We start from the raw sequence: 15,202 nt of genomic DNA, 5'->3' as shown, positions 1-15,202 counted from the left end.
TAATGCAATGTTTAAGTGTTTTGCTTTAGCATATCTGTATTGGAAAAATGAGACAGTCTTCTGAATTACATCAGAGATTCTATATTAGGAACATGGTTAGGAACATGCCTCAGGTGTAGAAAGGGCTAGTAAAAGTATTTTTGCTGTGTAGTTTTTTTCCTTTACACTACATGGATATATGGAAGTTGTGCTTTTTAGAAATCACCTTGAATTTGAAAATATTTTTAAATAATGCATTTTCTTGAATAATACCAATGTAATAAACCAACTTGTTGGTCAATAAATAAATATTTTGGAGATATAACATTACTATACACTATAAGCCTTTTTCATACTCAGCAGTGTCATGGTATAGGTATTATATTTTATTACTTATTATATATTATGGAAAGCTATCTGTTTCTTAACTCTGGCTCCGTAAACTTTCATAGTTGATTTGTGTCTGTAATCTATCTGAAATTTTGACTCCTAGTCAAAGTGACAAATGATATAACTATTATTTATTTTAAAATAACAACTAGTGAGATGTCGAGTATATCCCTTCTCCCCTATTTCTACTCATATTCTGAATATTTCCTCAGGAGATCCTCCTCCTGTTGTTTCCCGTTGGTGGTTACCTGTGGGACCCTTTCGTGTTCTCTGAGGGAAAGGCCAGTTGAGTTTGGTGTCCCATGCTTTTCTTTACCAGATTCTGGGAAGGTGAACCTTTCATTTCACTTCTCTGGAACTCAGAGAAGTTTCTTAACTGAAGCTGCAGTGTGGTCAGATTTCACATGGGACATGGCAGAAAGATTATAGCCTCTGAGCAGGACCCTGGGGCTTGCTTTTTACTAATATTATTATTCTTTTGCTTCTGTGAAGGTCTACCAAACTGAACTGTTTTTCCTCCTGTCAAACAAAATAACATTCCAAGGCAATAACAATGTGCTTTGCTGGTAACAAGATTGTGGGAACACAGACTTGGCTGAAATGATTAGATTGTTTTCTGAGATTTAGCATCAGGAAACGAACCATTTACAGTATGTGATCTCAGAAATGAAAATGTGAATACATAAGCAGGCATTTCACTGCTAGGCCAGAGTACAGGTGTGTGTTTGGGCAGGAGTGGGGGGTGGGGGAAGGATAAGGAGTTGTTTTATTTATATAACATCAACCCCCGATTGGTTGTTGAGACTGTCAGTTTTCACAGTGTGAGCTGCTAGAAGATCAGTTTCATCAACAATCTGAAAGGAAAAGAGCTTTCATGGTCCAAGAAACTTGAGAGATCTAGTAATACTCAGTCTCAAGCTCTTAAGTCTACAGCACCATTGCCTTGGCCGCAGCTTCTGAGTTCTATGGTTCAGATAGCTGCCTAACTTTTCATAACTATCACTTGCCATACTTTATTTTGACTTCAAACCCCATTTATTAGCCCAGTACTGGGGGCTCACACCTGTTATCCTAGCTATTTAGGAGATTGAGATCTGAGAATTGCAGTTCAAACCCAACCAGGACAGAAAAGTCAGTGAGACTCTTTATCTCCAATTAACCACCAGAAAATCAGAAGTGGAGCTGTGGTTCAAAGTGGTAGAGTACTAGCCTTGAGTGAAAAAAAAACTCAGGGACAGCTCCCAGGCCCTGAGTTAAGGCCCCAGGACAAACAAACAAACAAAAAGACAAAACAACAAAAACAAACGATTTGTCAAATAACAACTAACATCTCAAGTGACTTTTACCCAGTTATTCTTTGAAAGCAACCATATAGACATACCTAGTTATTTTTAAGCTTAAAAACATGCATATCTTTAAAAGACTCTCTCTTCCCAATGTTTTCTTTATTACTGTGCCCTTGTATAAACTCCCTGAAAATAAGCTGGATTTTTATTTTTTCATACCACACTAAGATTTTACAGATTCAAGACCATGATTCTCAGTAATGGAACCATGTAATTACATCCATCAACACACTCTTTAGAGCTGTTTGGTATATGTTATGCCATGCTACATCAAACACTGACCTACAGTGACATTGGCACTGATAATTGTGATGACATACAGGCATGAAAAAGAGAAATAAGAGGCAAAGAACTAAACAGAATGATATTTACATAGAAAATTGTATCATTGGGGTAAAAAAAGAATTCTTTAGGAAAGAGTATTTTCAATGATAAGGGAGGAGGAGTTTCTTCCACCCCAAAAGAAATCTACTCTGTAAAGCAAGCCTAGACTATAGAAGAGGAAAGCAAAAGGAGAAAGATAGTTCCCACAAACATGTTTTGGAGAGATGGTCATTGATTAGCAAATCCCATACTTTGGTATTATGTATGGCAAATACTGTAATAGATATTAAAAATAAAAATTGAATTAATTTAACAATGAGTTAATAAGCCAATTTGTAAAGTCTTAATGGAAGTAAAATAATATATGCTGTTTAGGAAGCTTTTGTTATCTGAATATTTTGTCTTCAGAACATTTTAATACAAATTTTTCATTTTATCATTGTCTAGAGTATTGCTTAACACTTCAGATAAATATTTGTCAAAGTAATTAATTATTAATGATAATTTTTAGATATAGGCATAGTCCTTACAATGCTTGTTCTTTATACTTTACTAACACTTCTTTTAATTTTCCTAACGATCCTGCAATGAATTATCATTCCCATTTTATAAATGATAGTGAAGTTCAGGGGGGTTGGCAACCTATCCAAGGACACAGCCTAAGAATTAATACAATTGAAACCAGATTTGTCTCAGGCTATGGTTCAAGCTCTTTCTCTTCACTACTGTGGTTCCCAGAATTGTTCAGGAAAAAAACTCGGTAGTGTCCCTCCTCCCCTCCCTCTCTCCCTCTCTCCTCAGCCTCCCTTCTCCCTTTTTCCCCTTCCTTTCACCCTCCCCACCCCTGCTCCTTCTCCTCCCTCCCTCCTTCCTTTCTTTCTCTTTCTCTTTCTTTTTTTTCTTTTCTATCCTCCTTCCCTTCCTTCTCTCTTCCCTCCCTCCCTTCCTTCTTTCCTCCCTCCCTTGCTCCCTTCTTTCTTTTTTTTCTTTCTGTTTCACTTTCTTTCTTTCTCTTTTTCCCTCGCTTTCTCTTTCTCTCCCTTTCTGAGTTGAGACTGAACTCAGGGCCTCACACTTGCCAGGCAAGTGCTCTTCTACTGAGCTAAATCTCTGACCCCTCAACAGTTTTTTTTTTTTTTTTAATACCATGTTTAAGAGGGACATGAACTTATCAAAAAAAATAACCATTTGGGGCTGGGAAGGTGGCTCAGTGGTAGAGCGCTTGCCTTGCATGCATGAGGCCCTGGGTTCAATTCCTCAGCATCACATAAGCAAAAAAAAAAAAAGCCAGAAGTGGCGCTGTGGCTCAAGTGGTAGAGTGCTAGCCTTGAGCTGAAGAGCTGAGGAACAGCGCCCAGGCCCAGAGTTCAGGCCCCACGACCAGACCCCCCGCTCCTCCCTCCCCTGCCAAAAACCATTTGATCTCTACCTCTAAAGGATTCCATGCACAGGATCTTTTATCTTCATACGGGGCTTTAAAAGGTTTTGTCATATAGTAATTTGTAATTTTGCTGAACCCCAAGTTGAATCGCAAGTATAGAGAGGCTATTCTGTGGGAATGAGTCACTCACAGCATGTATCTCTCCAGCAGCAGCAGTGCAGTGTAATTTTACTGTTGTTGGTCACTTACACAAAATGCTCATAAAAAGAAAATGCAGCAATGACTGTCTCTCGGTACAATGCACCTGAAAGAAGTCAGCTGTTATGATATGATCTTGTGATAAACGAGTTTGTGTCCAAGTTTTCTGCAAGAAATTTTATGCCACAAGATATGTGCAAATTTTAGCATGTAGATCCACTATGCAGTTAGGAACGTTGTTAAACATTTGAGCAAATAAAGTTTTGGGTGACTTGTCCCAGGTCACAGAAGCTTAGAGGTGTTTGTACCATGATTTAGATTTTCTGTGCTACTTTTCCTTATCTTTGCCTTTTAAATAACTCTTGGGTTTTGGTGTTAGGCTGCACCTGCAACTATTTTATATGCATTCAGAAATTGAACTCCAGTAAGTAAGCAATAGTAGTATTCCCAGTTAAAAGGACCGAGTTAGTTAATGAAAGGAATCAGAGGTTTGAGAGATGTGAAATCACTTGCCTAAGGTCATGCTCTGGGAGAATTGGGCAGACGGAGATCTGGTCTCCTCTGTGCATCAGTTGAGGAAAAAAACAGACAAACAAGAAAGTATTTGGATTTTTGCTACACTCTTTTTTTCAGTTTATTGAAGAGTCTGTAGGGCTTTTTTCCCTTGTAGATTCAAATGCCTAATGAAAATAAACAACATGAGAAAAAAAGTAGGCTGATGTCTCAGTAGAACATGAAAACAACTCACCGTGGTTCCCAGCATTTCTGATTCCTCTGTTTGAGCGGGTTTAATGATGGGTGCCCCTTCTAACAGCAGGCTTAATGAGCTGAGTATCCCTGCCTAAGAGCATCTGCAAATGTGGAAAACCATTTGGCTTTCACCTTCTGGAGCTTAAGAACCAGAATAGGTGTAACATTCCAGTCTAATCCCACCTTGAGCTGTTAATGAGTTTTTGAAAAGCCTTCCAAAGACTTTTCCAAAAACTGTGAGACCTTTTTGTATTTTCACCTGAAAGTCTGGCCCTTGGTGAGTTGGGCAGGATCCACTGTGGTAGGACCTCAATCCCTATTTCCCTTTTCAAAAGCAACTGTGGAAACACCAACCCGTCTAGGATTTACCTGCATTTTCTGACCACCAGATCACAGCAACAAGACATTACCACATTGGCACATCTTGTGGTTTCCGTGTGGTCTTTCCCCAGAACACGGCCAGTGTCTTCAAGTGGCCATGTGGCTCTCAGTGTGTTGCTTCTGAGACTGATACTCCCTTGATAGGAATTCTGAAAGCCAGCATTCATCCTTCAGTATTTATACCTCATGTGCTCAACTGTACCTTAAAGCCATGGAGAACTGTAGCTTACCACTTGTTTATATAACTAATTAATCCATCTGTGACTATTTCACATTTTCTGTGCACAATGTTCAAAATAGAAAGGTAGTTAATTATAATTGACTTGTTATTTGGTAATATTGAAACTGATTTCTTTTCATCATAATTAGCCATCTTTTTGAATAATTGTTTAATGCATCATTGTTTACAATTCTTACTCCTATTTTGCTGTCAGCATTTGAGCAAATAAGAAAAAGGATCTAATTTACCTTCCTACTCTTAATATGCCAGAAATATCCTTTCCATTCATACAGATACTTTTTACAAATTAATGAGAGGGGTATGATGCCAATGGGGACATTTATTTCACCAGCCTTTTAGTTTTACATGTATTTTGTGAAACACTGGCATATTTTTAAATGACTTGGAGAACTTCAGGTGAGACTTCTTATATAAGTGCAAATTATACTTGATTATATTTGGATGTCATTTTCCAAAACAGCAAGGATGGAATTCTTAGCTTAGGAGGCAGTAGCAGTGCCAGGAATTCTGACCTTAGGGAAGGCAACATGGGGATAAATGTCTGTTCAGGAGTGATGTTCTTTCTTAGATGCTGAAGAATGACTTCTGAAGAGATTTGTTTGAATAGAGTGAACATGAGACTTTCTCCAAAGACTTTTCTTTTCAGTTGGAGTGGGACTCACTGTACGGAGGCAACTCCGGGGTCTGCTTTTCAAGTTCAGGGCAGGGAATGAGCTTGGGCTTCTCAGTTTAGGAGGTCTGATCATCATGGTCAGAACCAATAAGTAAAGGGAAATCTCAAGTGAGCTGAGATTCTTAAAATCATAAGTCAAAATTAACCTGTTGAGAAGGGACCCTTTCTACTTACTGGATAAAGATTCAGATCTAGACAGGACCAAACATGGATTAAACATATTAAAATTCTATGTGCTTAATATTGAATGAAACAAATAATTTGGCCATGATGTAATCACAATAGTCATTCACTAACCTTGTTTAAAAGTTTGTATTTCCCTACAAAATTAGGATTGTTTCAATAATTACCCGCCATCTGCTTCCAATTTCCAAGTTAATTAGTTATATTTCTGTTTATTTGCATATTTATATGTATGCTTAATTTGCATATATATTACATTCACTAGAACCTAATTTGGTTGGGATTATTAGACAGTAGTGTATTCTGGTTAATTTGAAAATAAATGCAAATTTGCTGCTAATACCCAATAAATAAGTTCTTGCAAACAATAAAATAAGTAAAACATTTGTATTTCAATATTGTTGGAAAATATTTGAATATCTTTTTTTCCTGCTAAATACAATAAAAATAGCAAAGTTCTGTTTCATTATTAATATATAGTACAGGTTCCTCAATTTGGTAATGTAGTATTTTGGAAATTGGGGCATAAAGGAATGGAAGGAGAAATACTGTTATTCCAGGTAAATTTTTAATGTTAGCTGTTATGGTGCTTTTATTTTCTGAACGTGAACTGTGGGACCTAATTCTAACTAGTTGAGGATTCCACGTGAGTTTCTCTTGGACTCAGTATAGTATGTGGCTGATTCTAGTAAGTCATAAACATAGAGAGGATGATTATTTAATTAATGTTCATTGTTTCAAGGGTATGAGAATCAGAAAACAGCAGTGTATGTAGCACGATATTCCCATTGTTCTGGTGGGAGAGCCAAGCACTCTCTTTCTTCTTGTTCCCTATAATCAGCCTTAACCTCTAAGTTTCCTGTAACGGGAGGAATTTGGACTGGGCTCTCTTTAAGAAAAACAGAAAATATGAAGCATTACTTTATTATCAGCCAGTTCGAAAACCAGTCTATGAAGGATATTTAGTATAATGTGCAAACCAAAGGCAGTTGGAGAGTGATAGAGTGTTAACACTGCTGTTACTTTTGTTTTTTAAACAGGCTCATGCACAATTAGTTCGAGAAGTTGATGTGGAGAAGGTGTCTGCTTTTGAGAATCCATATGTAGATGCAATAAAGAGCTTGTGGAACGATCCTGGAATCCAGGAGTGCTACGATAGACGACGAGAATATCAGTTGTCTGACTCTACCAAATAGTGAGTATCTAATTAGGAGGTCTTGACATCTTTCTTACTACTCTTAATTTCATGTGAATGTATTATAACTTCTGCAGTCTGTGCGGAATGCATGACAGTCAAACTTCCAAGTAGGCATACGAAGTTTGTTTTTAGGTGTCGTGCTCATACATCTCCCCCGACTATATTCTACTACAGTCATGAGTCAGGGAAAGTGTTTCTTGTAATGCTTTCTGTTTGGAAAACAGAAATGGAAGATTCATGGAGTCTTATCATCCTGTCTCCTCCCCCACTGCTGCACACATACAACACTGTGATCTGACAGCTTACAATAATGATTTTTGATACAGATTCAGACCTTCTGTGCTAGAAAACACCTCAGCACCTTAGAAATCACAAACAAAAGTATATTTGATTGTGGCTTCTTAAAACATGATACTTCCTAGTTTCTAGGTTTTAGACCCAGAACCTTGACTGCTTTCTGAGAGCCACCGTTTATATTGATGGATAGGTTTTCCTTTGCAGGAAAACTGCTTGTGAGCCTCATTTTGCATGCATTCCAGAATTTATTTTTTGAGCTGCCCATCACTTACGTGTTTTGGAAAAGATTTGTATCCTAGAGAGATCTGTTATTTTTCTAGATTAAATCTTGCCTAAGAAAAAAAATTAAAGATTGTTGGCCATCATTAGATTAATATAATCAGTTTAGTTAGCAATCTAGATAATCAGGCATCTGAATTTTTTTTGCATTATTTAGCCAGATTTCTGTCTACATTAATTATGTTAATCCAACATCCTCCTCTTGCTTTTTAGTCAGAGTAGAAAGAAGAATGGGTGGGAAATACTAAGAAGCCTTTGGCCAGTTCATAGCATAAAGTGAGCCATTGGGTAAGAGCAAGACCTTGGGAAAATGAGGCTCCCTAAGGGGGTTGGTTGGTCTCACTTAGTAATGCATGGAAGACTCAAGAGCTATGTACACTCTGTTTTTACAGTAAAGTTATGTTTTTGCCTTTCCAGGCATTTGCATAAGATAAGTTATCATTCAAATTAGCCATAGAAATGCTGCCTGGATAAAATATTTCTTGTAATCGTTTGGTAAATTGGGATTGCATAGCCCTGGGATATGCCTGTCTTGAAACAGGTGCAGTACTCATTTCTTTACTTTTTCTTTCTTCCACATACTCATGACATCCTTCTTGTTCCTTCCTGCTCTGTCTTCTGCTGTTCTTCTCATTTTCCCCCACCAGCCTCCCCCCCTCTTTCCTTCCCTTCCTGCTTCCCTCCCTCCTCGCTCCCACTGTGAGTTTCTGTGAGTACAGAGATGGAAGATGGATTCAACTAGTCTGTTCCAAATTCTGCCCCCTCCACCTTTGGCCAGCTGTCTGTTATGTCCTGCGCCCTCTGTCCTTCTGTTCTCTTCATCATTTCACATTGCATTCATCTTCCCATGTTGCTGTTGTACTTTGCATACCCCACCCATTCCTGCTCATTATGTCTCTTCCTTTCTGCTTGTTTACCCATCCTCCCTCATTGTTGATTCCCTTGGTTCTCCTTTACCTTCTTTTCACTTCTTGCTTTGCCTTTAATAAGTAATGTTCCATTAGAGTTAGATATTTTAATGAATTCTCCACCTCTCACCATTTTCCCCTTATCGCTATAGTCCATTGACTTTTTTTTTTTTTTTTGGTCCGGTCGTGGGGCCTGAACTCTGGGCCTGGGCGCTGTCCCTCAGCTCTTCAGCTCAAGGCTAATGCTCTACCACTTGAGCCACAGCGCCACTTCCGGCTTTTTTCTTTTTGCTTATGTGGTGCTGAGGAATCACATCCAGGGCCTCATGCATGCAAGGCAAGCGCTCTACCACTGAGCCACCTTCCCAGTCCCCCCATTGACTCTTAAGACAGTCTGTCCATCACCTCAAGTGGCAATTGTGAATATTTAGGCATGTACTCATTACTTGGTATAAAAATTATATGCTACTCTAGATAGTTGTTTTAAGGCAAAGAGCTATTCTGGGTAGTTTCTTCTGGCCGCTGCTAGTGATGTGAAAGCCACTGTCTTAGAACTCTGCTAGCATGAGCCTAATCCGCTGTAGAAGCAGACTTGCTTATTAAGACACATCCATTCTAGCAGGGCCAGACCAGGCTGTGGGGAACCTGATACAGGATGATCAGTACAATAATCAACCAGTTATTCTTTATAATAATCTTTATGCTAGTTAAATACTGAACATATTTAAATATTATCTGAAATGTCTGTATAGTAGTTAAATTACTAGTCTTCAAAATTTAAATGGTTTTACTTTCCCTTAATAGAGATGGGAAAAAAGTTAATTTCCAAATTGTATATATATCTGGGTAACTGTACCCAATATATGTACATACACCTGTTTTCTTGTTGAAGTAATAGTTAAGGAATTAAAGCATATCTAATATTTTAGGCATTTCTTTATAAAAATGATATTTTCCCTATATAATAAACAATATAATATATCTAAAATTAATCATCAGTTTTCTCTTATTCTATACCCAGTTTATATTCCATTTCCCAGATTCTTCCAAATGTGTGCTTGAGTGGTGGCTGATTTTAGGACTGTTCATTACATCAGGTTCTTTTGTCTCTTAAGGCTCTTTTTTTTTTTTATTGTGAAAATACTGTACAGAGAGGTCAATTACATGGGCAAGGTAATGAGTACATTTCTTATCAAGCATTGTAGCCTCCTCCTTTGTTTCCCCTTCCCATCCCTTCCCATTTCCTACCGCCCCCATCCGTCTCCCTGCCCCCCTCCTGCCACCCGCTCCAAAGTTGTAAAGTTTGTTTTTCTGCGTAACATCTTGTACATCTCATTGTTCAATGGGTCCACCTGTATCCCTATTTAAACAAGTTGTTTTTTCCCTTCCCCTCCACAAATTATACCAACATCAAATACGGTGAAAGCAGGAGTTATACCAAGGAAGAGGGGCATACAAAGCAACAAAGAAATATCTTATAAATATGTTAGAAACAATTGCAAGAAAGAAAAAAACATTTGAGTCCTTATCTTGGGGTTCATTTCGCCTAACATCAACTTAAGGCTCTTTTAGTATAGGGGAGACCTGTTTGGCATTTCATCAGCATGCTGAAGATACTGGCCTGGATTTGGCTGACTGCTTTATGGTACAATTTAGCCTGCTTCTCTATCTCATGGAGTTACTCTAAAGTTACACCAGAGACTTACTTAAATCCAGGGTAAACACGGTGACTAGAATACATTATAAGTCACGTACACTGGCTTACCCAGCCTGGGTCAACTTGGAATTTACCAGGGTGTTAGAGTGGGTAGTAGCTCCCTCTATTGATTGCCGAGTTTTATTGTTTCTCTTGCAGTGTTGTTTTATCACTGAGCAATCTTGAGTTCACCATTCCTCACCTATTGTTCTTCCTTGATAATCCTTGCTGAGTAATTCCACCAGAACTTGTAAAAGAATGATTTTCTTCCTGTATCACTGGGTCTCTATTGGTGTTCTTCTGTGAAGCAGATTGAAGTACATTTTCCTAATGGAAAATTATAGGATTGAATCTTTTGTTTAAAACCATTTGCGTGAACTAAGTAAGATGGTGACTGTACATCATAAAATTGGTTATCCAAATCAGGACACTTTAAGAGAGAAGGCTCTGCTGTTACACTGAAAAACTAAATGTAAACCAGGAATGTCTTGGGCAGAGACATTTGATCACTTTGCCTAATCAAGCGAGTGTGTTTCCCTTCCCTCCCTCCCTCCCTCCTTTCCTTCCTTCCTTTAGTCTCTTCCATCTGTAGGAGTCCCTTCCTCCCTCTGGCATTCCCATCCCTCCTGCCTACCTTCTTTTTGAGTTGGATTGTGACCCAGATCCTCGGGCATGTTAGGCCGGCATTCCACCACTTGAGCCGTGCTCCCGGCCCTTTTGTTTTATATTTTGCTTTGAGACGGGGTTTTTGCTGACTTTCTCTGGGCTAGCCTTGTACTCACCTGCCCTCTTGTAGCTGGGATTATAGATGTTTTCCACCACCATACCTCTTTTCTTTTCTGCTTCCAGAAGAGCAGAGCGAGTGGCTGATTGTTTAAAGGCTGGCATGTAAAGGCTGAGTGAGCTAGCCATGTCTGCTAGGGGTTTGCAGGCCTCTCCTTTTGGGGCCAGGGATTGAGCCACCTCAGCCACATGAGCTGCTCTTCCCAGCTCTTTGTTTTTGTTTTGAGGTAGGGCCTTGGATTAACTTTGCTCAGGCTGGCGTCCTCCTGTATGACCCAAAGTAGCCGGGGATACAACTATGCTCCCTGATACCCAGAGGTGTAGGACATTTGGTAGACTAGTGCCCACACAGCCAGTCTGACCCGCCTAACCCCATTGTGCCAGGAGGCCAAGAGTCAGAGTCCTCTTTTTCATCCTGATCTTAGTTTTGAGCAATTTACCTTTTCGTTAGCCAGATCACCCTTCTGACACTGCCCTAGGTCCTGGGTTCCCATAGATGTATTCATTTTCAGCCGTCTCCTGCCTCTTCAGTACAGTCACGTGATGGCTGTGAACCCCAGAGACAGAGCTGACAAGGATACACTTCCCATATAGTGCACCGCCCCGGATCTTCACGGCACCTCGCTTCTTTGGTGAATGCTCTCCTGATGGCTCCTGAGCATTTTGTCTTACTTCTCTTTATAGGTTTTCATGTCTTTTTTTTTTTCTATCTTTTTAAATACAACATATTTCATTGTCATTCTAGACCACATTTCTTATACAGTTTCACCACCCTGTAGAAATCTTTCTGAATTTAAAGCCAACTTCTCTTGAGTGCTGGTTGACTATAGTTACAGTTCTTCCATTTAGATTTAGAAGGTATATAGATATCAAGTTTCTAGCAGTGGGACAATCAGGCTCTCCTGTGCTTATTCCTAGTATCCTGCTGGCTGTGAGGTTCAGTGCCAGCCACATCCCAAGAATTGAGAGAGCAGAAGCCAAAGAGGCTTTGCTATTGCCTTGTCCTCTTCCTCTTCTTCCTCCTCCTCTTCCTCTTCCTCCTCCTCCTCTTCTCCCTGCTCCTCCTCCTCCTCTTCCTCTTCCTCCCCCTTTTCTTCTTCATGCTAGTCTTGGGGCTTGAGCTGGGTGCTGTCCCTGAGCTTCTTTGCTCAAGGCTAGCACTCTAGCACTTGAGCTACAGCTCTACCTCCAATTTTTTTTGGTAGTTTATTTGAGATGAGAGTCTTACTGATTTTCTTGCCCAGGCTAGCTTCAAATCATGATCCTCAGGTCTCAGCCTCCTGAATAGCTAGGATTATAGACATGAGCCACCCCAGTACCCAGCCTCTTTTTTTTTAATTTATTTTTTAATCTAAGCCAATTCAAGAATCAACTCCTACTTACGACCTGGTCCAATACCAAAGCAGTGAGCCACTCTGTCACCCGTCACAGCACTTCCGGACATAACTCTGGTTTGTGTTCATTGCATTCACTGAAGTGTGGCTACCTTCTCCCTCCTTGTCTTACAGTAACTGTTCTTGTTTGAGCTTCACCAATGATTGTCTTGTAAAATAACAGCTGGGTCATTTCTACAGGCTCTCTGTGGCCATTATAGGTAAACAAAGTTTAGAGCCACAGGCAGTTAAGACTTTTTACTTACTCTTCTTAAAGGTCTAAGATCTAATCAAAAACAGTAATAGCTGCTGTTTACTAGAAATTCACTGTATTACATTCTGCACTTAGTCATTTATCTGCATTATTACATCCAACCCTCAAAGCTTGTAAGGATGGTACATATCTTTTATCATCCTCTTCTTATAGGGGAGCAAATTAGATCTAAGGAAGATTGAGTGATTTGATCAAGGTTTTCACTGTTAATAAGTGGCAGGAATAGGAGTTGAAATTCATGTATTCTAAAGCTCAAGCTTTTAACCATTGAAATGCAACTAAACAGAGGATGAGTATAAGGAAAGAAAATACAGGACAGATAGATAATTGACAGTGGTTAGATAGATGACAGAGTAGTAGGTAAGTCTCTTATCTTTCATTTACCGTGAAAGATATAAATTGTTCATTTGTATCAATACTGTCTACTGGTAGTTTCATGTTTATAATGTGAAGAGGAAAAGTGATATTGAATTTACTGTAAAACTCAAGAAGTCTCTGGTTATTATCATTGAAACATGGTCTTACCTAACTAGGTATCATTTACTCATGCTAACCTGGAAGATGTTTTAAGTCACCGATAATTCATAAATATTACTTCTAAACGTTAACCTGTAGTCTTTACCACCCTGCTGTCCATGTAACTTGCTTCCCATTCCTACTCTATCCAGATGCTTTCTACTAGAGCTCGTGTTAAGGATTCAAGAAAATGATATGAACTTTCTCCTTTATGATTGGATGGCTCAAAGAACAGACAGGCAGAAGTGACAGAATTAAAAAGCCTGAGAAATTCCAGAAAATGAATAAGCAGTTTAGAATATATTTGCACTTGGTTCCTTCTTCCAGTTTTATATAACAGATAGCTTAAACACAGTCTAATAAGATCATGGTGAGTTTATAAAACTCACCATTTCTTTATAAAACTCACTCATTTCTTTATTAACTTGTTATGGATTTGAAAAACAAAAACCTTGAGTGTTCTGAATATCTTTAGATAAAGAGCACAATAAACAGATGGCTGTAGGCTTTCTTTCTTTATTCAGGCAGGGTTCACCACCTGCTTTAATGTACTGAGACATCAGGTCAAATGAGTTTACTGCCTACAATACCAAAAGCTTCCTGACATTAGCCAAAGAACACAAATCTCAGTCACATTGACATACAATGGAATTTTTTTGTTTTTTAAAGCCTCACACTGCAACATTGGCTTAAGACTGTTCGATCCGTGTTTGCCTTAAGTGAAAAAGAATCTCCAATTTCATTTTGCCAGAGTCCCTTCTTGAAATACCCACATGGTTCAGCAGCCATAAATCCAAAGTAAATGAAGACATTGGTCCTTTCCCATAGGTCAGCACTGGAGTTTGCTTTAATACTTACGCTTATGTTTTTTAAGTGAATCTAATTGTAACACTACCCCCAATACATTATGTGCCATGTTGAATTTTAAAATGCAAAGTTAATTTCACAGGTAGAATAGCACATCTACCTGACGTAGAGCCAAATCTTTGAGGAGGTACCTTGTTAAGAGTTTGACTGATGAGTCAAATACTGGAACCCTAGGATATGTTGGCTTGGCTCTTTAGTCTTCCTGGCTTCCTCCTTTATCTGATGATCTCAAAATGTTTAAGCTTATGCTAGGCTTTTCAAGAAAGTAGAGCTCTCTTGGGCCAACAGAATTCCTTCTGTTGCTTACTACCGTGAGATTTGGACTAAGCCTCACTCTCCTCCGCCATAGCTGAGGATCTTTGATTCCATTACAGACAACTCTATTGGAATCACATTTATTCCAGAGCATTACTTTCCGAGTCAAGAGAAACTTGCCACCCTCAACTTTACCTGGAAATATCTATGATCGGAAATCCTTCTGTGCCTGGTTAATTAATGTACTTAACTATTTCGAACTTGCAAATTGGGAAAGATCGGAGAAAGGGCTAGAACTGGTTCCTCTTTGCCCTTTATTCAGTTTGCCAGAGGGGCAGAGTAGATATGGGAGATAAGCATCATTTGTCAGCTGCCTTCTGACATTTTAGCAGGACATTTATATCTTTAATTGTTTGATCTCTTTACTGACTTTTTCACAGTCTTCCCTCAGGATAATCTTATGTTCAGCTAAAACTTCTACTGCCTTTACAATAGAATGGGGACCAACGCACCACAGGAGAAATTAGGTCGACTGCCTGTTTTCATAAGTAAAGTTTAGTTTAAATGCAGCTGTGTACATTTTTTAAATCTATTATCTCTTGCGGCTTTAATACTAAGCTGAAGTTTCAGATAGTGATGACGGAGGACATAGGCCTCACAAAGTCTAGCGCGTACACATACACACACACACACACACACACACACTCACACACACACACTCCTAGATTCCTCCTAGGGAAGAATGGAAGCAGATAGAATATAGAAACATTGTTTGCTTCTGTCAGTTAAATAGAAAGATTAACATCCTGAACTAACCCGGATACAAGTTTGGTTGGCCTGCATTCCTTCAGTAGTCCCTCCATAAACACCATGAAAATTTTGATAGGAAGTAGACAGAAGAGAGCTCTGG

General features: G+C 39.0%; 1 protein-coding gene across 1 annotated transcript in view; it reads left to right on the top strand.

Annotated features, from left to right (window-relative positions):
• Positions 1–15,202, top strand: part of Gnaq (G protein subunit alpha q) — a 241,378-nt gene that overhangs the window by 167,440 nt on the left and 58,736 nt on the right. The window contains exon 3 of the mRNA XM_042665605.1: positions 6,887–7,041. Within this exon, the coding sequence (XP_042521539.1) occupies positions 6,887–7,041 (155 nt within the window). The remainder of the gene's footprint in view (positions 1–6,886; positions 7,042–15,202) is intronic.

Source organism: Dipodomys spectabilis, unplaced genomic scaffold, assembly GCF_019054845.1.
Source record: "Dipodomys spectabilis isolate Male_0828 unplaced genomic scaffold, ASM1905484v1 ptg000335l, whole genome shotgun sequence".
Classification (NCBI taxonomy): Eukaryota; Metazoa; Chordata; class Mammalia; order Rodentia; family Heteromyidae; genus Dipodomys; species Dipodomys spectabilis.
Note: the sequence above shows the minus strand (reverse complement) of the source record. Positions and strands in the feature narration are given on the sequence as shown.